The following is a 22,970-nucleotide window of genomic DNA, read 5'->3' as shown; positions in this document are numbered from 1 at the left end:
ACTGAAGTCGGACGCTTAACCGACTGCGCCACCCAGGCGCCCCTATTCCATTTTCTTGTCTTACTGCATTGTCTACAATCCCACACCAACCCATGCTGAATAAGGTTGGTAATCGTTCTCCCTGTATTATCCCTGATTTTAACGGAAATGGCTTTAGTTCCTCATCATTCAGAATGCCTTTGTCCCTTCTTTTGGCTTTAGATAAAGATTTATTGATAAAGATTTAGATTTATTATATTTAAGGGATTTCCTTCTATTCCTATTTTACTTAGAGTTCTTAAATTAGGGGGGGGCGCCTGGGTGGCTCAGTCGGTTAAGCGGCCGACTTCGGCTCAGGTCATGTTCTCGCGGTCCGTGAGTTCGAGCCCCGCATCGGGCTCTGTGCTGACGGCTCAGAGCCTGGAGCCTGTTTCAGATTCTGTGTCTCCCTCTCTCTGACCCTCCCCCGTCCATGCTCTGTCTCTCTGTGTCTCAAAAATAAATAAATGTTAAAAAAAATTTAAAAAAAAATTAGGAACAGCTACTGAATTTTTAGCGCCTGTTTGTATTGATAGAGCGAATGAGCGAGTTGGGGCAGGGCAGGGCAGGGCAGGGCAGGGCAGAGAGAGAGAGAGAGAGAGAGAGAGAGAGAGAGAGAGAGAATGAATCTCAAGCAGGCTCCGTGCTCAGCATGGAGCCCAACACAGGGCTCAATCCCACGACCCTGCTAGGATCATGACCTCAGCCAAAATCAAGAGTTGGACGCTCAACCAACTAAGCCACCCAGGTGCCCCCTGAATCTATATTAGTAAGTGAAATTGGGCTGTTTTTGGTTCTACATAAAGGTTGATATCAAGGTTATTCTGGTTTTATAAAATGAACTGAGAGGTGTCCTTTTTTATCATTTTGGAATTTTTTTCCTTTTCACCCATTTACTCGTTTTCTGTTTCCTGTTGAGTAAACTGCCTTAACATTATAATTTGCCGAAGGATCATTCTTCTCCTAGTTTTCTTAACATGCATCATACAATTAAGTGATCTCTTCCACTTTAATCTTTATTTGCTCTTACAGCTACTAATTCTTAATCAGCTACATTTCACTCTTTTCCCTCCCGTCAGTCATGCTCACAGCGGGCTTCTGGTCTTTACAAAGAATCCATAAGCATGTTTTATTTATCCTATAATTTCTTTGTTCCTTCCCATTAATTTCAGACTGTATCTTTATTAAGTTTCTTCTTCCCCATTCTCTTCAGGTTCAGTCCATCAGTCTGAATAATTTCTTACGATAGACACTGCGTTCCTTCATTTCTAGACCACCTTCAAAAATAAAAGTCTAGAGCTCCTGTCTGTTGGTTTCAGACATGACACTGTTGTTTTCCGTATGTTCTTTTTACTGCTTCTGAGAAGGGATCCCATGTATTTTTTTTTCTTTCATCTAGGGGTTAAGTGAGCATCTCCTGATGTGGAAGCAGCACAATTATTTTTGGCCACTTTCTTGTTGGCTGTTTCTACTTCTATTGCATTATTATCAGACAATGTGGCTTGGAAACAGATACTTTTCAATTCACTGCAGTTTCTTCTGGACCCAATTAAACTTCAAATTTTTGTAAGTGTCCCATGAACCGACCAAGAACAGAATATTTTCTACTTATACGATGCCAATGTTCTAAAACTAGGTGTTATATTGAGTTTGATGACGTATTTTTTTCAATTTCTCTCAGAGTATGCTTATTTTTCTGTTACAGGATCTATCTAGTTTTGAACAAGAGAAAGTAATGTTATCTGTCACATTTCTATTTTTATCAAGCTTCCCTAGAAAATGTTAAAATGTTGCCTTCCATCTATATGGATGCTCTTTTTTCATGAATACAGATTTATGATTATTATAAATCTCCCTTGCCAACGTCTCCAGATTTGATGAATACTGTATGTTTAATAAAATTTTAATTAAAATTCCCACAGAGCTTAAAGTCTGAAATCTATTATGCGAGCTTAAATTTAATATGGAATACTAAGTGCCTGGGACCAGCCAAGAAAGTTACAAGAGAATATTGAGGAGACTTATGTCATCAGACATTAAAATGTTATAAAATGATTATGAACAAGGGTGCCTGGGTGGCTCAGTCAGTTAAGCGTCCGACTCTTGGTTTCGGCTCAGGGCATGATCTCACAGTTTGTGAGTTTGAGCCCCACATAGGGCTCTGTGATGACAGCACGGAGCCTGCTTGAAATTCTCTTTCTTTCTCTGCCCCTCCCCCGCTGTTTCTCAAAATAAACAAACATTAAAATGACCGTGAATGGAGTAGAATCATAATTTGTACAGGATTAGATAAATAACAAGTGGACAGAATAGAAAACTCAGAATCGGATCCTGGCGTTTAAAACAGGCTGGTATTTACATTCGGGGACAAACGATGGTTTGCTTAATGAGTGGTCCTGCCACTTCCAATTATCCATTTGGAAGAAAATAAAGTTGATTCTCTATCTTACCTCACACCAAGCTCCAAAATAAATTCCAGATGGATAAAAAAAAATGTTCATGGGAAAATAATGTTTAGGACCACATTTATGATACTGTATCTACTGCTGAGCATGAGAGAGCGTGATAAACCAAAAAGGAATCCCAGGTGCTAAAGAGAATGGGCAGACAAAATTTTGTCTTTTAAAAAGTGGATGGTGGGGCGCCTGGGTGGCGCAGTCGGTTAAGCGTCCGGCTTCAGCCAGGTCACGATCTCGCGGTCCGTGAGTTCGAGCCCCGCGTCGGGCTCTGGGCTGATGGCTCGGAGCCTGGAGCCTGTTTCCGATTCTATGTCTCCCTCTCTCTGCCCCTCCCCTGTTCATGCTCTGTCTCTCTCTGTCCCAAAAATAAATAAACGTTGAAAAAAAATTTAAAAAAAAAAATAAATAAATAAAAAGTGGATGGTAAATATGTCACGAAGTGCCTGTAGACAAATGGTAGAAACCATTAGCAATGCACCCAACAGATACAGGGGTAATACCTCTGACGTATAAAGAATGCGTACAAGCGGAGAAGAACATCGTTAAGTGGAAAGCAAATCACAAGAGTCCATTACTAAGGCCAGTAAGGAGGAAAAAATGCTAGGCCTCATTAAGGGTCAGTGAAATAAAAATCGGACAGGTTGCCCATCAAACCCCCTTGTTCTAGGCCCCTGAGGGCCCTAAATGAGAGGAATCCAGGCAGCCAGACCATGTTGCAGTCAGACACAGAGACAGGAGGAGGGAGCTGAGAGGTCCTCATTCTGGAAGCCACGTGGGTTTTACAAAGAGGTCCTATGGGCTCAGAGTTTTCTTTTCAGCTCTCTCCCAGTGACTGTGCCTCCTTCCGGCATCTACCAGTGACTCTTAAATCTTAGAAGGCGACCCCGGGCTTAGTACTAAGCAAACTGGGATTTGGGACCCTTTGCATCGCTAGAGAAGGGATCGTGGTTCTGGGTCCCGCCCGAGGTGGTGTTGAATGGCGTCTCTTGTAGTGATGTCTCCCCATCACTCCTGGGGCCGTGCCGATAGGAACAGGTGCCCACTGTGAGACGCTACAGCATTTTGGGGAATGAGCTGCGGGCCTCCCCATCCCGCCCACGTATTCATTCCACCTGCCAAGCAATGAGCGGACTCTGACTTGTGCTCTAAAATCTCAGAACCCTGGCTGAGAATGCCTGCCTCGTCTCTCCTCTTTCGATGCCCTCTCTCACGGAGCAGCTGGAAGGGTCCCCAAGGAAAGAGACTATCCCAAGGGCTGAGGTTCCCCTCCGAGCCCACATTAGTGCCTTCCTTTCTCTGATTCTTTTCACCTCCTTCTCCCACTCCGTACAGAGCGGGCCAGCGTCCTTCCCTCTGAAGTTTGCCGCTGGATGTAGACTCAAGCCTACCCATGGTCTTACCATCCTTCCATTCTCTGGTAGCTGGATTGATGATACCAAAGAGCTCATCGTTTGTGACTGCTTTGGGGTTGAGGTCCACCCAGACGGGGCGACGCTTCATGATCTGATGGGTCTTGTGCAAGGATTTGAGCACCTGAGACTTGCCGGCCCCAGCGTTGCCCACCATGAACACCGAGTGCCGCACTGCCAGGAGCTCCTCCAGCTGGGCCACCTGGGGAGACACAATGTCATCAGCCAAAGGGACCAACCTCTGCACTTGCATCCCAAGCGCTCATCCGTGGGGCCAGGCTGGTCCCCAAGGTGAGACCCGATGTCAACAGAGGAAGGGATCCGAGCGAGGGGTCCTAAGTGTGGGGGCAACGTACTTGTTCGTCATTCAGTCGTATAATTATTAGTCACCAACTAAGTGCCGGAGAGCGGGGCAGGCAGAGGGAGATTCAGAGAGGACGTCCCTGCCCTCCGTGAGCTTCCAGGCTAACGGGGAAGCGTAATGGTTTGCCGTGATCGGGGGATTTGTGAAGTGCCATGGGAACAGATAGGAAGAAACAGTTGATTTTGTACAGATAGAGGGAACAAGAAAGGCTGCACAGAGGAGAAGGGGGGATTTGAACTGGGCTCCAGGGGTGGGTTTGCCAAGAAGATGAATAGCGGGGGTGGGGGGGATATTCCAAGCAGAGGTAAGGGCACAGACAAAGGCTTGTGGTATGACAGAGCACAATGTGGGTGGCCAGATGTTTTGATGAGCCTGGAGTCAAGGAGTCCCTTGGGGACAACGGTGGCACTGGAGCCCTTAAGGCTCTTGTTCTGGCTTGCCTCCAGCCTGGCCTTTCCACACTGTTGTGGGGGTACATCCCCTGGGATGAAAATCTGATCACATCACTGCCATCACTCTGTCCCTTTAGTGGCTCTCCAGAGCTTTGATGAGGAAACCCCAAATCCTCAGCCTGGCTGACAAGGTCCTTTTGCAGACGGGCCCAAGTCAGCTTCCAGCCCATCTCCCCTCCCCCCAGCACGCACATTCCAGGGAGACAACTGGGATTCTTTAACGATGTTCTTTCCCGAGTCTGCACCTTTCAAGACAGGGTACTTTTGATTCAGACCTTCTCCTTTCTCCTGCTTCTTCTGCCCAGACCTGGACGTCCCTCAGCCTGTAGGTACCTACATACTAGTACTCATCAGTGCCGCGGTGGTTACTCCTCTCCCTGTGAGATTCTAAGCCCATTGAAGGCAGGCTAGGAGGGATTTCTCATCTTTTTTTAAAAAAGTTTTTAATGTTTATTTTTGAGAGCGGGGGGAGAGAGAGAGCGAGCAGGGAGGGGCACAGAGAGAGGGAGACCCAGAATCTGAAGCAGGCTCCAGGCTCTGAGCTGTCAGCACAGAGCCCGACGCGGGGCTTGAACTCACAAACCATGAGATCATGACCTAAGCCAAAGTTAGATGCTTAACTGACTGAGCCACCCAGGCACCCCATGAATTTATCTTTTTATTTCCAGTGTCTAGCAGAGAATCTGGCAAACACCAAGCATTGAACAAGTATTTGCTGAAAATGGGAAGGATGGTTGGAAGGGCTGGGCAGCCCCTATTGTGAAAGGTCTTATACATCTTGGGCTAAGACGTTCAAACTTTAATATAGATCAAGCGTATTTTATTTAAAAAATTTTATTTATTTTTGAGAGGGGGTAGGGCAGAGAGAACATTGAGCAGGGGAGAGGCAGGGAAAGAGGGAGAGAGAGAATCCCAGGCAGGCTCTGCACCATCAGCATGGAGCCTGATGTGGGGCTCGATCTCATGAACTGTGAGATCATGACCTGAACTGAAGTCGGACGCTCAACTGACTGAGCCACCCAGGCACCTCTAGATCAAATATATTTTGCACTATAAGATCCTTAATGGCTGAGTTAAGTGAACCGAAGAGGTAATGTACTGGATATTGACACAACAGTGGAACAATACAAAGATTTTTCCCCATACGTTTATTTCCCGTTTTTCAAAAATGATAAAAAGTAATTGCTCTAATTTTTTTTTTTTTTTTAATTTGAGAGAGACAGAGCACAAGCAGGGGAGAGGTGCAGAAGGAGACAGGAAGAGGGAGAGAGGAAGAGGGAGGGAGAAGGAAAAAGAGAGAGACAGGGAGGGAGGGAGGGAGGATCTCAAGCAGCCTCTACACTCAGTGTGGAGCCTGACGCGGGGCTCAGTCCCACAACCCTGGGATCGTGACCTGAGCCGAAATGGAGAGTCAGATGCTTATTGGACTGAGCCACCCAGGAGCCCATAATTTGTCTATTTTAAAACAATTAAGTGATACAGGTGTTAAAATGAGTTCTGGGGGATCAGGAGGAGAGCGGCACTACTGAGCTCACTATAAAGGTAGCGGATGAGGGCGCCTGGGTGGCGCAGTCGGTTAAGCACCCGACTTCAGCCAGGTCACGATCTCGTGGTCCGGGAGTTCGAGCCCCGCGTCAGGCTCTGGGCTGATGGCTCGGAGCCTGGAGCCTGTTTCCGATTCTGGTCTCCCTCTCTCTCTGCCCCTCCCCCGTTCATGCTCTCTCTCTCTCTGTCCCAAAAATAAACGTTGAAAAAAAAAATTTTTTTTTAAATTAAAAAAAAATTAAAAAAAATAAAAATAAAAATAAAAAAAAAATAAAGGTAGCGGACAAGTGGCTGTTTGGGGAGCAAGATGGTTAGCTTCCACTGTGGCAGACTGATTTACTGAGATACTGAGTTTTGCTCTCCACGGAATCCATATTTTTCTCTCCTCTGTCCCCAGCTGCTGCTAGAACTCTGAGTCAGGGCCCAAAAGCACCCAAAAGGGGATTCTCAATGCTGGCTCTCGTTCACGCCCTTCAGGGACTTAACGCAGCATCTTTCCAGATAAGGAGAGTGTAGGGAAGGGCCTGTGGGAGCTGCCATCTAAAGCTACTATATGGAGGCAAGAGAGTCGGCCACGTGAAGATCTCTGGGTGATGTTCCAGGTAGGGGGACAGTGAGTACAAAACCCTCAGGTTTCAGCTGTGAGCCTGGAGGGCTCAAGGAACAGAAAAGAAAGGTGGGGTGGGGAAGAGTGTAAGGTAAGAGTGGTAAGCAGAGGTCAGATGTGCAGGAACGGGGACTTGGAATTGTATTCTTTTTTTGTTTAGCTTTTTTTTTTTTTTTTTTTGAGAGAGAGAGAAAGACAGAGGGAGAGAATGAGAGGGGGAGGGGCAGAAAAACAGGGAGACACAGAGTCCGAAGCAGGCTCCCGGCTCCGAGCTGTCAGCACAGAGCCCCATACGGGGCTCGAACCCATGAACCGTGAGATCGCGAACTGAGCCGAAGTTGGACACTTAACTAAGCCGCCCAGGCATCCCAGAATTTTATTCTAAGTACAACAGAAAGCATTTGGAGGATTTAAGCATGAAACTGGCCCGAGGGCATTGCATTAAAAAAATGAAGGAGGGGAAAACGGAGCCCTGGTTATCGAACTGAGACTGTATTCTATTCCTACATCATTTCTTTTTCCCATGAATAACTTCTGACTGCTTCCCTGATCCTGAAAGACTTAAAATCACTCTCTAGTTCCATTGACTTCTTTTTACTCACTTCTACAGTGTTATTGAGATAGCATTCAAGTACCATAAAACTCACCCTTTTAAAGTGTACAATTCGATGCTTTCGAGCATATTCACGGGACTGTACAACTGTCACCACCATTAAGACATTTTCTTCACTCCAAAAGGAAAAACCATACCATGAGTAGCCCCTCCTTATCCTCTGACTCCTACCCCAGCTCTGGCAGCCCTTGATATACAGTCTGCCTCTATAGACTATTCTGGGCACTTCATACAAACAGATCTAGAACAATATGTGGTATTTTGTGGATGGCCTCTTTTACTCATGACGTTTCCAAGGCTCATCTGTGCCGTGGTGCATACTAGCCCTTCCTTCCTTTATGATTGAATCAAATTCCGCTGTGTAGGTGGGTCACAATTTGATTATCTGTGTATCACCGATGGATGGGTCATTTCTATTCTCCAACTATTATGAATCTATCAGCTTTTGACAGTATCCCTGTCCTTCCCTTTCTCTCCTATCTTCAGCCAGACGCATTATACCCTTACATTGCTATGTTTGATAATAGTTACATGTCATTCTATCCATATATCTAGACCTTCTCTATTTTCTGGGATTGTAAGGGTTGAAGACCAATCATGACTTGTGTTTTTATGGCCATAGAGATTTTTCATTGCAGAAGAAAGTAGTTGCCTGGAATGTGTTGTGTTCTCTATGAGCCTGGTGTCATGACCTGACACATGATGTTCTCAGCATTAACCCATGGATACTCTTTTCTTACACTCCATATGTTGATCAATATCAGGTTCTGTTTACTTAAAAAAAATTGGGGGGGCGCCTGGGTGGCTCAGTCAGTTAGGCGTCTGGGCGTCTGACTTCGGCTCAGGTCATGATCTCACAGTTTCTGGGTTTGAGCCCCGTGTTGGGCTCTGTGTTGACATCTCAGAGCCTGGAGCCTGCTTTGGATTCTCTGTCTCCCTCTCTCTCTGCTCCTCCCCCACACATGCCGTCTCTGTCAAAAATAAAACATTAAAAAATTTTTTTTTAATTGGGGGATGCCTGGGTGGCTCAGTCACTCAAGCATCCAACTCTTGATTTTGGCTCAGGTCATGATCTCCTGGTTTGACCCCGTGTTGGGCTCTGTGCTGACAGCATGGGGCCTGCTTAGAATTCTCTCTCCCCCTCTTCTCTCTCAAAATAAATAAATAAATATTCAGAAAAGTTTCAGACCGTGACTTTTTTCTCTTGGTGTTCTAATTGCTTTCCTTTTTCTTTGTTAAAATAAAAGACATTTGCCTTAGAAGTTTAATAAAATTACATAAGAACTTTCATCGTGATGATCTATTCTTGCTTGAGCGTATCCATTTTGAGGTCTTTTGTTGGAGACTGTGAACTTCCTGCCCTGATTTGGATGGATCGCTTTCTAGGTCTGCTGACAGCTATAATGCTAAGGTTTCTTTTTCTGATTCTTGGTGTTTTGAAACCCGTGGCGTTATTATTTTTCACCCTCAGTTTTCCATAGTATGTCTTCAAGTACCATTCAAAAGGGTGCATAACCCCGATGTCTATAGCAGCATTATTTACAATGGCCAAGATATGGAAGCAACCCGAATGTCCACTGACGGAGGAAATGGATAAAGATGTGGTATATACATGCAATGGGATGTTACTCAGCCTTAAAAAAGAATGAAATCTTGCCATTCGCAGTGATGTGGACGGAGCTAGAGAACATAACACTAAGCGAAATAAGAAATAAGTCAGTCAGAGGAAGACAAATACCATATGATCTCACTCAAATGTGGAATTTGAGACACAAATGAGTAAAGGGAATAAAAGGAGACAAATCAAGAAACAGACTCTTAGCCATAGAGAACATACTGATGGCTACCAGCGGGGAGGTGGCCGGGGGACGGGTGAAATCAGGGATGGGGGTTAAGGGGGGCACGTTAGTGATGAGCATCGGGTGATGTATGGGAATTGCTGAATCAATATATTGTTGTATACCTGAGACTAATATTACACTGTATGTCAACTGGAATTAAAAACATTTTTTTTTTAACATTTATTTTGGAGAGACAGAGACAGAGCATGAGCAGGGGAGGGGCAGAAAGAGAGGGAGGCACAGAATCTGAAGCAGGCTCCAGGCTCCGAGCTGTCAGCACAGAGCCCGACATGGGGCTCGAACCCACGCACTGTGAGATCATGACCTGAGCCGAAGTTGGATGCTCACCTGACTGAGCCACCCAGGTGCCCCTCAACTGGAATTTAAATACAAACAAAACCAAACATCTGTTTCTCCAGCTCTAGAAAGTTCTTTCTAAAATTCCCATTGGTCACACGTTGCATAACCTAGATCAATCTTCTCTGTTATCCGGACTCTTGCATTTTCGGTCTCTTTGTACATCATTATCTATTGTATTGTTATACACACATTATATCTACATAAACAAAGACATAAGTATCTCTTATCCTTATAAAACACATATATTGAGGGGTGCCTGGGTGGCTCAGTCAGTTAAGCATCTGACTTCAGCTCAGGTCATGATCTCACGGCTGTGAGTTTGAGCTTCGCGTCGGGCTCTGTGCTGACAGCTCGGAACCTGGAGCCTGCTTCAGATTCTGTGTCTTGCCCTCTCTCTGCCCCTCCCCTGCTCATGCTCTGTCTCTCTCTCCTTCAAAAATAAATAACCATTTTTTTAAAAATTAAAAAAAACATATATATTGAATAAAAACAAATGTATATAAAAATGCATTTTTAAAATTACACACATCCATATGTAATTTCTTCCTGGGGTATTTCCTTGACTTCCCCTTCCAATCCCCTTACTGAATTTTGTGTTATCAATGATACAATTACGCATTTCAAAGAGCTCTTTACAATTCTTTGATGGTTCTTTTTACTTATTTATTTATTTTTACAGCATCTCATTCCATTTTTATGGGTATCATTTTCCCAATTTCCTTCAAGGATACTAATTAGAACTTTCAAAATGTTGTCCTCCTTACTTGCACTGGAGTCAGCTGCTGTGTGTGTGTGTGTGTGTGTGTGTGTGTGTGTGTGTGGTGTGAGCATGTGCATGTGTGGGGGGGTGTCTGTCAGCTTGCCTTTGTCTCTCGTGCTGTTGGCTTTCTCCAGCATCCGGTGAGCCTCAAGTTTAAATGAAGATCGCTGCCCTGCATTTTCAAGGAGGCTGGGCAGGTGGATACGCTCGGGGTGCCTTCCCGAGATGGGAGCTCACGGACGTATGTACATGTGGACCATAGACCTTGCAGGTGAGTAAGCAGGTGACTGGCCTTCAGGCTGAGGGGCCCCGAGTGGAATAGACAGGCCATAAACTGGGGCACCAACACCCCAAGAGCAGATATAGCCGCCCCCTCCAAGAGTTTATTAGATTACTTTAGACTTTTCCTTCCGGCTGCAGGTTAAATGCCTGGCTGTATGTGGTCTGCCTTCTTGGGAATTTGGAACTAGAAGGCAGAGCTGGGAGAAGAGTGTGGGGAAGCAGGTGGCAAAATTATAAGGGAAACAGACTTAATGGTCCCCCTTCGGCTGTTGCCGGTTCTTCTTCTTGCCCCTGCCCTCCTTCGCTACCAATTCCAAGCCCAGGGCTTCCCCCCTGGGGTCCGCCTGGGTGGACTGGCCCCCTCGGGGTGGATTCTGGCCTGTAGCCCCTCCTGCCCTGTGTGATCTGTCCACCTGCTTTCATCCTGTTTCCAGGAACTGATGGAACCATCTCCTAGTTTCCACACTCCTTACTCTTTTTTCTTAAAAAAAAAAAAAAAAAAAAAAAAAAAGAATGTATACTATCACTTTTCAGGGGATCTCAGGATGACATCTCAATCCAGAGCCTCACAAGGTATCTCTGATGAGCTGACTTTCAGGAGTTCAGGTGGAAGGCGCAAACAACAAGTGGGTGGGAGACAGCATGTTTTAACAGGGAGTATCTGTCTTATCAGAGGAGCAGAAAGCAATCATGAAAAAGGAGGAGAGAGAAAGAAGGCGCAGAATGGGGGCCAGCTGAGTAGGAAAAAATGTAGCAAGTGGCAAAGTAGGGCCATGTGGCCTCAGCAGACTCGCAGAGCGTCCGGGAAGATGTGGGCAGTTCTGATGCTGGGACATCGGCCCCAGAGCCCTACATAGCAGCAGCCTTGTCGGATTTACCTCCCCTCTGAGGATTGGAGCCCTTACGAGGAAACCCCTTGGTCTGGCATTCAAGGCCCCCGATATCATGCTGCCATATGACCCTTTGAGTCCTACTGCTCCCTCCCGGGCCCCGTTACCTTTTTCCTAGTGACACCGGACTTCTTGCCAGTGCTCATACCATCTCTGTGTTTCGCCGTCTAGCCCCTCACCGACACTTTTCTTCTACCTGGAAGGCCTTCAAGCCCACCTCTACCTTGAAAAAGTCTATCCACCACACTTGGGAGGAGGGAGGTTGGGTGTGGGGACAGACAGGCAAAACACAGTCACAGCTGTGAAGGACCAGGTAAAGTTTTGCTTTCCTCTGTGAAACGTAATCTCAGAGATGCGAGCAGACACCAATTTGCAATTCTATTTATATACAGCCGCTGGGGCTTAATCTCAACCAATTGTATTGTATTCCAGGCTAGAAAAGCCTCCAGGAGGCTTTTATGGCGCCCCATGGCATAGAAGGAACAAGGCCCCCTAGTCCGTTAACGTCCTCAAGGGGGAGCACGTTCTCGCTCATGAAACCCTCAGTGGCATATCCTGCAGAAGTAATGGCCGTCCAGCTTCCTCATCTGTAAAGTATCTCACCTGCTCCGTCGGCCTCGGTGGTTGGGGGGGGGGCAGGGGAGGGTCAGATGTGATACATAAAGTAAGACACCCGTGAGCTCTCAAGCAGCGTTCACAGAATTCCTAAAGATATCACTGCACAGGAAAACAATCCAGCCATGCTCCTGTACCCTGGGACCCTCTCTTGTGGCACCTGTCACACCCTCCTTCAAGGTATAGTTACTTGTGGGCAGATACATCTACTGTTGCAACAGTCATGCCTCCTGAAAACGTGACTGTCTGCAAAGGTGCTCAGTAAAAATAACAGACTTACGGAAAAACGGGATTGGGGCGGACCAGTCAAAAGGGACAGAACTTAGAGGGGAGCCTGGGTGGCTCAGTCGGGCGGGCATTCGACTTCGGCTCAGGTCATGATCTCATGGTTTGTGAGTTCGAGCCCCGTGTTGGGCTCTGTGCTGATGGCTCAGAGCCTGGAGCCTGCTTCGGATTCTGTGTCTCCCTCTCTCTCTCTCTGCCCCTCCCCTGCTTGTACTCTGTCTCTGTCTCTCAAAAGTAAATAAATGTTAAAACATTTTTTTAAAAAGTGCAGAACTTTGTATCCAAAGCCCGAAAAATTTTGACAATGCATCCTAATCCTAGGAAAAATGTTAGCACAGTTAAATCGCCAGAGCGTTTGCTCCTTGCCTCATGTTGGCCAATCTTTTCTCTCTCTTGCACGCTATCTTTCTCAATGTTTTTATATTACTTATATATTTTATTTATAAGCCACAGTTTACAGTTTATTGTGCAACTTTTCTTAGAAATTTCTACACCCAACATGAGGCTCGAACTCCCGACCTCAAGATCGAGAGCCACATGCTCCTCTGACTGAGCCAGCCAGTGCCCCTATTTTTTTTTTCATAGGATTTTAAAAAAGTAATCTCTATGCCCAGTGTGGGGCTCGAACTTGCAACCCTGTGATCAGGAGTTCCAGGCTCCACAGACTGGGCCAGCCGGGTGCCCCAACTGGGGTACCTGTGTGCTTCCTTTTCCAAGAGGTAGGTCATGGGCACACTCACTTCTAATAAAGACCATTTTAATCATGATTAAAGATCTGCTCTAGACAGAGCCTCTTTAATCCACTGTTTTTTTTTTTTTAATTTTTGTTTTTAACGTTTTATTTATTTTTGAGACAGAGAGAGACAGAGCATGAACAGGGAGGGTCAGTGAGAGGGAGACACAGAATCTGAAACAGGCTCCAGGCTCTGAGCTGTCAGCACAGAGCCCGACACGGGGCTCAAACTCACGGACCGCGAGATCATGACCTGAGCCGAAGTTGGCTGCTTAACCGACTGAGCCACCCAGGCACCCCTTTAATCCACTGTTTTAATGCAAGGAGAGAAATGTCTTCACCTGTCCTGAGCATCCTCCAGAAAATAGTAGAAACCACCATGGCTCCAAAGGCCTCGAAACCTATTATACTTTCCCTGAAGTTTCAGATTTTTTTTCCCTGAAACTCTATACGTACTGGTAAGCAGACTCATTTTCTGTTGCTGCTCTAACAAATTACCACAAAAGTATTGGCTTGAAACAACCCAAAGTCATTATCTCACAGCTTAGGTGGTCAGAAGTCCAAAGTGGGTCTCACAAAGTGGGGCAACAAGGTGTTGACAGGGCCCGTCCCTTCTGGGGCCTTCTATGGGAGCATCCATTCCTTGCCTTTTCCAGCATCTAGATGCCTCCCGCATTTCCTGGTGCATGGCCCCCTCCTCCACCTTCAAAGTCAGTAATGGCTGGTGGAATTTTAACTATGGAGTTATGGAGATAACTATGGACACGTCCTCCTGTGTCCCTCTTTCACTTACAACGACCACCGTCATGGGGCACTTGGGTGGTCCAGTTGGTCAAGTGTCCGACTCTTGGTTTCGGCTCAGATCACGATCTCACGGTTGGTGAGTTCTAGCCCTGCATCAGGTTGTGTGCCTACAGCGCGGAACCTGCTTGGGATTCTCTCTTTCTGCCCCTCCCCCACGGGTGCGATCTCTCTCTCAAAATAAATAAACTTAAAATAAATCTTAAAGACCACCATGATTATATAGGGCCACCTAGGTAACCCATGATCATCCTCCCGTCTTAAGGTCAGCCCGTTAGCAGCCTTCATTCCACCTGCAGCCCTCATCTCCCCTTGCCATGTAACATAACGTACATCCTGGGGACTGGGCTGCAGACATTATCCTGCCTGCCACACTCAGGGTTTGTTTGTTTTTCTTCCTTTAATTGTGAGAAAGCTTGCCCCTGACCACTTCAGAACATTCACAAGCTCGGAAAACTGCCTAAGAACCAGCATGACTTCCAATTTCATCCTTGCTCTGAAATCACGTCTGAAGTAGTTCATGGGAAAATAACACGTGAAGCAGCAGCGGAACGGCTCGTGTTCCTCTGCCGGATCGTGAGCCTTCTGATGGCAGGGGCCCCGTCCTTCCCTCGCGTTCCCCACCACACATTCCGCACGGTGGGTGCCCCAGTAAAGAGCTCTTGAAACGAATTCCTACTAGGTAGATACATATTTGTACATCTAAGGCAACCCTTTGGATTGAGGACGACCCATCATCCAAGAAAAGCGTTGAGCGACAAGAAGAGCTTGGGAGGGAGAAACCCCGTGTACCTTGAGCACAAAGTTGTCCTCGGCCTGGAGCTTCAGCTCCACCACGGCCTTCCGAACCAAGGCTTCGAAGTTGAGGTCTCTCCTCCGAGGGACATCCAGGGCAGGAAAGAGGTCCCCAATCAGGCCCATGAACACTGGCACATCATCGGTCATGATCTTGGGGATGTTGAAGTCTCTGAGGGAGCGCATCAGGACCTGGTCCTCGGGGCGGTCAGGGTCTCCTCGCTTCAGGGATCCCGCCACCACCAGCACTGACTTGACGGCCCGCAGGCCCCAGTCATAGTGGTCCTGAGGGAAGGCGGCACGGGTCAGGCCAGAGTCGCTGGGATGCAGAGCGCCACGTGCCCGTGCTGGCGTCCACACAATTACCAGCGGGTCACTTCCGAGGCCAAGGCAGAGGCACAGGGCAAGACCAATGACACGGGACATCAGGGTCACGGATGATGACAAAGCAGACCCAGAGCATCCCGGGGGCTGGGGGTCGGAGAAACCAAACAGAATCACTTCCCGACCCACCTGGCTTCTCCTTGTACATTCAGAGAGCTGAAGGGTATCCGGGAGGCAGCCATGTTGGCTTAGATATGGCGGAGGCTGAGCTCACAAGCTCTACACCTTGGAGGCCTCCAAACTCTCTGAGGAAAGCAACTGAAAACAATCACTGGTAGCAACCAGTAGAAAGGAAATTCCAAGAGTTTAAGCAAGAGACAGGGGGGCTTGGATTGAAGGTGGTAGAAAGAAAACGAGATGGGTTTGAGAGAGGGCCAGAGCGGGCAACGAACAACAGCTCGTCCGTGGTTAGGTGCAGGGCTGTGGAAGACGAAAATGCCGAGGAGGACTCCCAGGGTTCCAGAATCAGCAAGCAAGTAAGTGACGGTTTCGCGTAGTGAAGCAAGGAATGTGGGGGAAGCGGGCTGGGGTGGGGTGGGGACACGTGGCAGAAACCAGTGAATATGAGGGTTTGGAGGTCACAAGAGAGGCTCAGGGTGGAGTTGTGAATGTCGGTCGCTGGCCTGGACGTTAGTGGTGGTGGGGAATCTACGGAAAGAATGCAATGACCAAGGGGCCTGGGAAGCATGAGGCAACAGGAGAGGTTTTTAAAGAAATCCACCTTGGACAGATTTCACAGGGCCGGGTGTTCCCCGTGCTGTGGCAGCAAAGATGGTCCCTGTGAGCCCCGGACGGAGGAGAAACTCAGTGGGAACAGCCCAAGGAAGGCTGACTGGCTGTCCTGCTACCAAGAGATTCTCCGTCACATCCCGTGCAGAGCCCAACATGGGACCTGAACTCACGACCCTGAGATCAAGACCCAAGCTGAGATCAAGAGCTGGACACTTAACTGACTGAACCACTCGGGTGCCCCCTTCGGCATTTTTTTTTTTTAAGTTTATTTATTTTGAGATAGAGACGGCACGAGCCGGGGAGGGGCAGGGAGAGAGGGAGAGAGAGAATGCCAAGCAGTCTCCAGGCTCTGAGCGGTCAGCACAGAGCCTGACATGGGGCTCAAACCCACAAAACTGGGAGATCATGACCTGCGCAGAAACCAAGAGTCAGAGACTTAACCAAATGAGCCACCCAGGCGCCCCCTTCGGCATGTTTTAAGGTGCTATTCCTGTGTGGGGGCCTCCCCCAGGCAGCAGCCACATTTAAGGACAAGTGGTGAGGTACATGGGGCTCGATGACTCACTATCTCCCCAACCCTCTCCCCCATCTCGTGTCCCTCTGGGTAGAGACCGTTCCCTCCAAGGGAGTTTCATTGGCCACTGAGGTGTTTCTCACGGGACACGGGTGGTCGATGAGGTGCTAACTAGTCTGTGAAAAAAAGTAAGTTTGGGGGCCGAGTAAGATTTTTTTTTTTTAACGCTAAGAAAATGAATACGAATCTTTGTTGTGGAAGCGTGCAGAACTCGTACTATGCTTATGGGCGCATTGACAGAAGGCTCTAATGTTTCCCTATGACATCGGCCCCGAGCCCCGTCCAGAGGTGGGGCGATCACACGTGACTGGTGGTCCAGCGTCACTAGAGAGAGTACCTGTTTAGAGAGCAGCTCTTTGCACAACCGATAAAGGGTGATGAACTTTCTGGCCAACGCCCGTGCTTCAATGAATCCTTCTGCCACCAGCATGATCTCACAGATCAACTCGAAGTCTGGAACCACCATCGCGCAAGGCCTGTGAACAGGGGACAGAGGGCCAAGATAGTTTTCCTAACCACGGCTGAAGGGTGGCAGAGGGGGGCGGTGCTGGTAAGACAACAGACACTGGCTGGGATCACGGACAGAGGCATCTGTGAGGATAAACATCTTGGCCCTTAGCAATGGTTTCGTCTAAGACTTCCAACTTACAGATGAAGTGATGAAGGGTATGGGACGTGAGTTGTCTTGTCCAAGGTGATGGGTGATAGTAGCAGGTGGGGACAGGATCGGGGCTACAGCTCATGTTGTAACCTGGGTCCAGTGAGCCTTCCACACCACAGGCACAGATCAGTAAAGCTTTGGTAATTAGTAATTTATTAGATTAGTTGTTCCTATAATAGATTAGGGACTCCGGTTGAAGAATCGGGTCTCTCCTGGGGTCCACAAGAATCTATATCTCATTTTCAAGACGTGCGTCTCCTCCAAGCCTAGACACTCGGGGCCTATTCTGTACTTATGTGCGTACAAATGTAAGTATCTAATGCCGAGGTCTCAAGTAAATACCCATTAACCCCATCTTGCCACAAAACGGTATATAGGGGAATTTTTGTCTTTCTGTAAGGATTTACTTTGATTTTTTTTCCTGCCTGGCTCTAGAAACATTTGATTGCAAAATCACTTATTTTTCAAGTTAATTTATTAGGTATATGCCAGGAGCCTAAGGTCATTTACAGTTCTTTAATCGCATTTTCCCCACGTGGATATACGATTTTCACTAACATATAGCTCAAGAACATTTTTCCTTTATTTTTCATGGCATTCAAACAGATTCTCAACCTGAAATATTTTGCAACCTGAAATAAGGTTAAACATGCATCCATACAATAGCATGCAACACGGCCGTGGAAAATAATGCTATAGAAGGAAAACTATTTAATGGTATGGGAAAATTTTTTCTTAAATTTTTTTAATGTTTATTTATTTTTGAGAGAGACAGACAGACAGAGCGTGAGTGGGGGAAGGGCAGAGAGAGAGGGAGACACAGAATCCAAAGCAGGCTCCAGGCTCTGAGCTGTCAGCACAGAGCCCGATGTGGGGCTCGAACCCACGAACCAGAAGATTATGCCTGAGCTGAAGTCTGATGCTTAACTGACTAAGCCACCCAGGCATCCCTGACACGGGAAAATATTAATTAACGAAGGCAGGATACCAACTTGTACAGGGTCTTATCCCAAGTTCAAAAAAGGAATATAGTCTGCCCACCCAAGGTCAGAAGGAGGAATGCCAAAGGGTCACATGATCTCTGGATGAAAGCATTCAGATGGGGAGGGCCGAGGTTCTGGAATCAGACCGACTGGGTTAGAACCCCAGTTCTGCGGCTTGCTCCTTGGGCTACTGGCTAACCCCGGTGATCATGATTACTACCCTGGGCCTTTGCGGACTCTGTTTTCTCCCTGAACAAGGGGGGCACGAATAGTGTCTTCCTCACAGGGTTTTTTGAAAACGAGGTGTAAAAGCAGATGTTTGTATTTATCGCTTATTTTTAAAGTTTTTATTTATTTAATTTGAGAGAGAGAAAGAGAGAACAGGGGAGGGGCAGAGAGATAAGGAGAGAGAGAATCCCAAGCAGGCTCCACACCATCAGCACAGAGCCCAACGTGGGGCTCGAACTCACGCACCGTGAGATCATGACCTGAGCCAAAACCAAGAGCAGGATGTTCAACCGACTGAGCCACCCAGGTGTCCCTTTTATTGTTTCTATAAATATTTTCTCCACCCCCCCCCCCCCAATTTTCTTCTATAGATAAATGTTGCCTTTACGCTCAGGGAAAAAGAAACGTAGAGTAGTCCTGACCTCCGTTACTGTTTGCAACCCAAGTGCATTTAATACATAATTTGGTGCAAACAAACAACAGACCTATTCTGTGCCATCCGTTCAGGCCTGGTGATGTTCCATTAGGAACAGTCCAGTAGGCAGAAAATCAGAAGCCATGAGGCCTCTTTATTTTGTTGGGCTGACTTTCCTTTCCCAAGAAAAAGAATGGAGACCCCAGCCCCTTCTAGAAAATGCATTTGCGTTTTCTTATCACAATAAAGAAGATTTAAACGCATGACAATATCCACCGGGGGCGGCCAAGGCGAAGGAAAAGATACGTGTTCTCACACATCGCTACCAGGAGTGTAATTCGGCACTGCTCTTTCTAGAAAGCCATTTGTCAGTGTGCATCAGGAGCCTTAAAAACGTGCCTTCCCAGTTAGCTCTGTGATTCTACTTCTGGGAAGCTTAGCCAAAGAAAATCATCATGCATACAGAAAAAAACACTTAGGTACATAGGTGGACACCACAGCATTATGCATAAATTTGTCTTAAGTGCTAGACAAGGTCCTAATGTTTAAATATGGAGGGTTACTTAATTACACTGTGGACCACACACTTGATAGAATAACGTGTAGTCACGAAAGGAGATTTCTTAAGACCATCTAACAGAAGAGGTTATTTGTGATAGGATTACGATCGAGTATGAAACGAAAAAGACAAAACAGTATGAAACTGTGGGGGGGGGGGGGCGCCTGGGTGACTCAGTCAGTGAAATGTCAGACTTCAGCTCAGGTCATGATCTCACGGTTCATGAGTTCGAGCCCCATGTGGGGCTCTGTGCTGACAGCTCAGAGCCTGGAGCCTGCTTCGGATTCTGTGTCTCCTCTCTCTGTCCCTCCCCTGCTCCCTGGCTCTCAAAAATAAAATAAAACATGAAAAAAAAATTAAACTTATAAAAAGAAACCGTGTGTGGACCACAAGTCCATGACTTTAAAATATGCATATTTTGGGGCGCCTGGGTGGCTCAGTTGGTTGAGCGTCTGACTTCGGCTCAGGTCATGATCTCACAGTCAGTGAGTTCGAGCCCTGCCGTTGGGTTCTGTGCTGACAGCTCAGAGCCTGGAGTCTGCTTCGGATTCTGCGTCTCCCTCTCTCTCTCTCTCTCTGCCCCTCCCCTGCTCATGTTGTGTCTCCCCCTGTCTCGAAAATAAACATTAAAAAAAATTTTTAAACACACATATTTTAAATACAGCTAAGCAAAAAATAATTTTACTGATGGTAGCATTAAAGGTTTTTTTTCCATTTTTTTTTTAAATTTATTTTGAGAGAGAGAGGGAGAGAGAGAATGCGCACACGCACACAGGAGGGGCAGAGAGAAAGGGAGAGAGAGGGAGAGAGAATCCCAAGCAGGCTCCACACTGTCAACGCAGAGCCCGACGTGGGGTTTGAACCCACAGAACCACCTGAGCCGAAACAAAGAGTCAGATGCTTAACCAACTGAGCCACGCAGGCACCCCTAAAGGTAGTTTTATAAGCTTTTTTAGATGTTCCAAATGTCTTCTAATATACACGCCCTACATTTTCAGTGGAAAAAACCAGGAGACCCTTGTCTCCGGGGGCCCTCGTGTGGGGCAGAGCGGACGCTCACCTGAACAGAGCCTTGAGATTCTCCGGCAGCTCCGTGCGGCCGGCGTAGCCCGGGTTCATGGTGATGAAGATCCCCACGGAGGGATTCAGGCGGATCTCCTCCCCGAGGAAGCTGAACCGCTGCTTCTTGTCTCGGATCGCGTCCTGGATGCTTTTTACCTGGGGAACGAGTCAACGGAGAAAGGTCCCTCCGCCGTGTGTCCCAGGGGCGGAGTGGTAGCTAGGGCTGGGAAGCATGTCCATAGCCAACACGGACACCTGCTCCCTGGCCCCCTTCGTGGAAGGACAGGCAAAGCGACGGCACCCTGGACCCTCCGCTGGTGGGCGCGGGGTGCCTGTCTAAAAGAAATCTGGCTGCCTGTTTCTGTATTTACAACACAGCGGCTGAGAGTGAACAGCAAGCGGGTGTTTAACCCTCCCTGTAGTTACCCTGGAAATGCACTAGCACTGATCTCTGGCCAGGCGTTGTTCCGAGCACTTCCGTATTCATTCATTTGCTTTTCACCACGATCCTTTGCCGGCGGGGAGCGGGGGCACTTCACTGCCACCAGCCCCGTCTCTCGATGATGAAACACAAGCACTGAGCAGTGGAACAGTCTGCCCAACCTGACATCGCTCCAAGGTGGTGGCACCCGGACTGAAGCCAGGCGAGTGGATTCTGGAGCCTGGGCTCGTGGCCGCTGCGTGATCGAGAGGGCACTGGTACCTACCGGCTGGGCTTGTTCTTTGTTTAAATGAAATAAAGCCCCTGAAGAGAGTGGCATCCAGAAAACGCTTAAAAGCAGCAGTCAACGGGGCGCCTGTGTGGCTCTGTCGGTTGAGCATCTGACCCTGGGTTTCCGCTCAGGTCACGATCTCACGGTCTGTGGGTTCCAGCCCCGCGTCGGGCTCTGCACTGACAGCGTGGAGCCCGATTGGGATTCTCCTCTCCCTCTCTGGCTTCCCCTCCCCTGCTCTCCCTCTGTCTCTCTCAAAATAAACTTACAAAAGTTTTTTTTCTTTTTTAAAAGTCTAGCAGCTAACACGGAAACTGTTAAGGTGACCATCGTCACCGCAGTCGTGGTCCTCAGCCTGGTTTGCCTCCTCAGACTGCATCTCTAGAACCGATGGCACGAACACAGCTCACCCCTTGAGGGACGGAGTGCCCTGTAGATGGTGAGGAGTGGAGGGAGCCCCAGAACCAAAGCGAGGCTCGAGCTACATCCCCGGGGCTATTCGTGCCTTTCTAAAAAGATGAGACTTTTTCTTAAATGGTGGGGAAATATGCTAAAGCTTGAGCTGGCTGGCTCTATATTCTAGATCATTCTTACAGCCCTGGGAGGAGAGACAGAAAGGAGATCACCATTTTCACACCCGGTCCCTTGGAAAGAGCGCTTGCAAAGATGATCAGTGACAGAAGGCGGGAAGGCAGGAGGGGCGCACTTGTTCAGGTGGGCCCCTCGGAATGTCTCTTGGGTAGTTCCAGCTTGTCGGGGCTCCCGAAAGCAAAACCCAAAAGCCGGGGGGACCAGTGCAAGGTTTTGAATGAGCTCCCGTCCTGTCAGCTGCGTTCGAGGTGTTTGGAATAGCCAAGGGTTCTGTGGAGATTGGGCTGCAGGTAGGTGTGTGTGTCCGGGAGAGAGAGAGAGAGAGAGAGCGAGCTCGCGAGCTCGGGCATTTATGAAAGAGACAGCTGGAGCCTAAATAAGGTGAAAGACACAAAACCACTGGACCGTGTATGGCAGAACAAGGCTCTCTCCAGTGTGTGGAAGAATGGGCACTCACCGGAACGTGTGACAGTTCCGTAATTAGGATTCAGCTCCTTCCCCAAAGCGAGGCCCGGAAGGCCACACGCATTTGAGCTCACGGCAATTCGTTTGAGACCGAAACTTCTCTTCTGCGAAGGGAATGTCGATGCCTTTGCAGCAGAGGTGGTCTCCAGAGCCTTGCACACGACCTCCGGCCTCCCGGCTACCCTGCGGCTTACGTGGGTGGTGAAGGCTGGGCTCTCTCTGGCCCCAGTCCTCCCCATAAAATACACTGAACAGTCACCATCCTAAGGGGCGGGGGAGTGAGTTTAATTGCTATTTACCAACGGCTCGGATACCTTTGGGCAAAGGCTGACCTAGGGCCTTTTCTGCTGACAGTCTGAGTCAGCCTTCCCTCCTGCAACACGGAGGCCCAGGAACCTGGCGCTCAGTGAGACTTTATGGTGCGCTGGAGGGAGGGCGGCGTGCATCTGTAGGGGGCGCCCTTGAGGGACAGCGTTGGGCCGATTCAAGGCTGCAGTTAACGCTGGGGCATCAGTGCTGGTGGCAGGCTCTGTTCGCTGGGCTCACGCTGGACAGGACGGGAGACTGCCTGCCTGGCATTTTCTCATCGTCTTAGGAACAACCGGCGTCCGCAGGATGAGCCTTGGAATGCAGCGGTCAGGGTCCAGGAGGCCCCGATAGTCCAGAGGTCCTTCAGGATGTTGGGGGAAGGGGAGGGGTGGGCAGGGGCAAGCAGGTGGGCTGGGATCGTATGGATTAAACCCCGGGCCCAGCCAGGTGGGGGTGAGCACACAG

At 48.2% G+C, this 22,970-nt stretch overlaps 1 protein-coding gene across 1 annotated transcript in view; it reads right to left on the bottom strand.

The window, feature by feature from the left end:
* Nucleotides 1–22,970, bottom strand: part of DNAH9 (dynein axonemal heavy chain 9) — a 334,173-nt gene that overhangs the window by 188,365 nt on the left and 122,838 nt on the right. The window contains exons 29-32 of the mRNA XM_027047332.2: nt 20,426–20,583; nt 16,857–16,995; nt 14,827–15,114; nt 3,878–4,088 (exon numbers count right to left, since the gene is read on the bottom strand). Of these exons, the coding sequence (XP_026903133.2) occupies nt 3,878–4,088; nt 14,827–15,114; nt 16,857–16,995; nt 20,426–20,583 (796 nt within the window). The remainder of the gene's footprint in view (nt 1–3,877; nt 4,089–14,826; nt 15,115–16,856; nt 16,996–20,425; nt 20,584–22,970) is intronic.

The sequence above is a fragment of the Acinonyx jubatus genome, chromosome E1 (assembly GCF_027475565.1).
Source record: "Acinonyx jubatus isolate Ajub_Pintada_27869175 chromosome E1, VMU_Ajub_asm_v1.0, whole genome shotgun sequence".
Classification (NCBI taxonomy): Eukaryota; Metazoa; Chordata; class Mammalia; order Carnivora; family Felidae; genus Acinonyx; species Acinonyx jubatus.
Note: the sequence above shows the minus strand (reverse complement) of the source record. Positions and strands in the feature narration are given on the sequence as shown.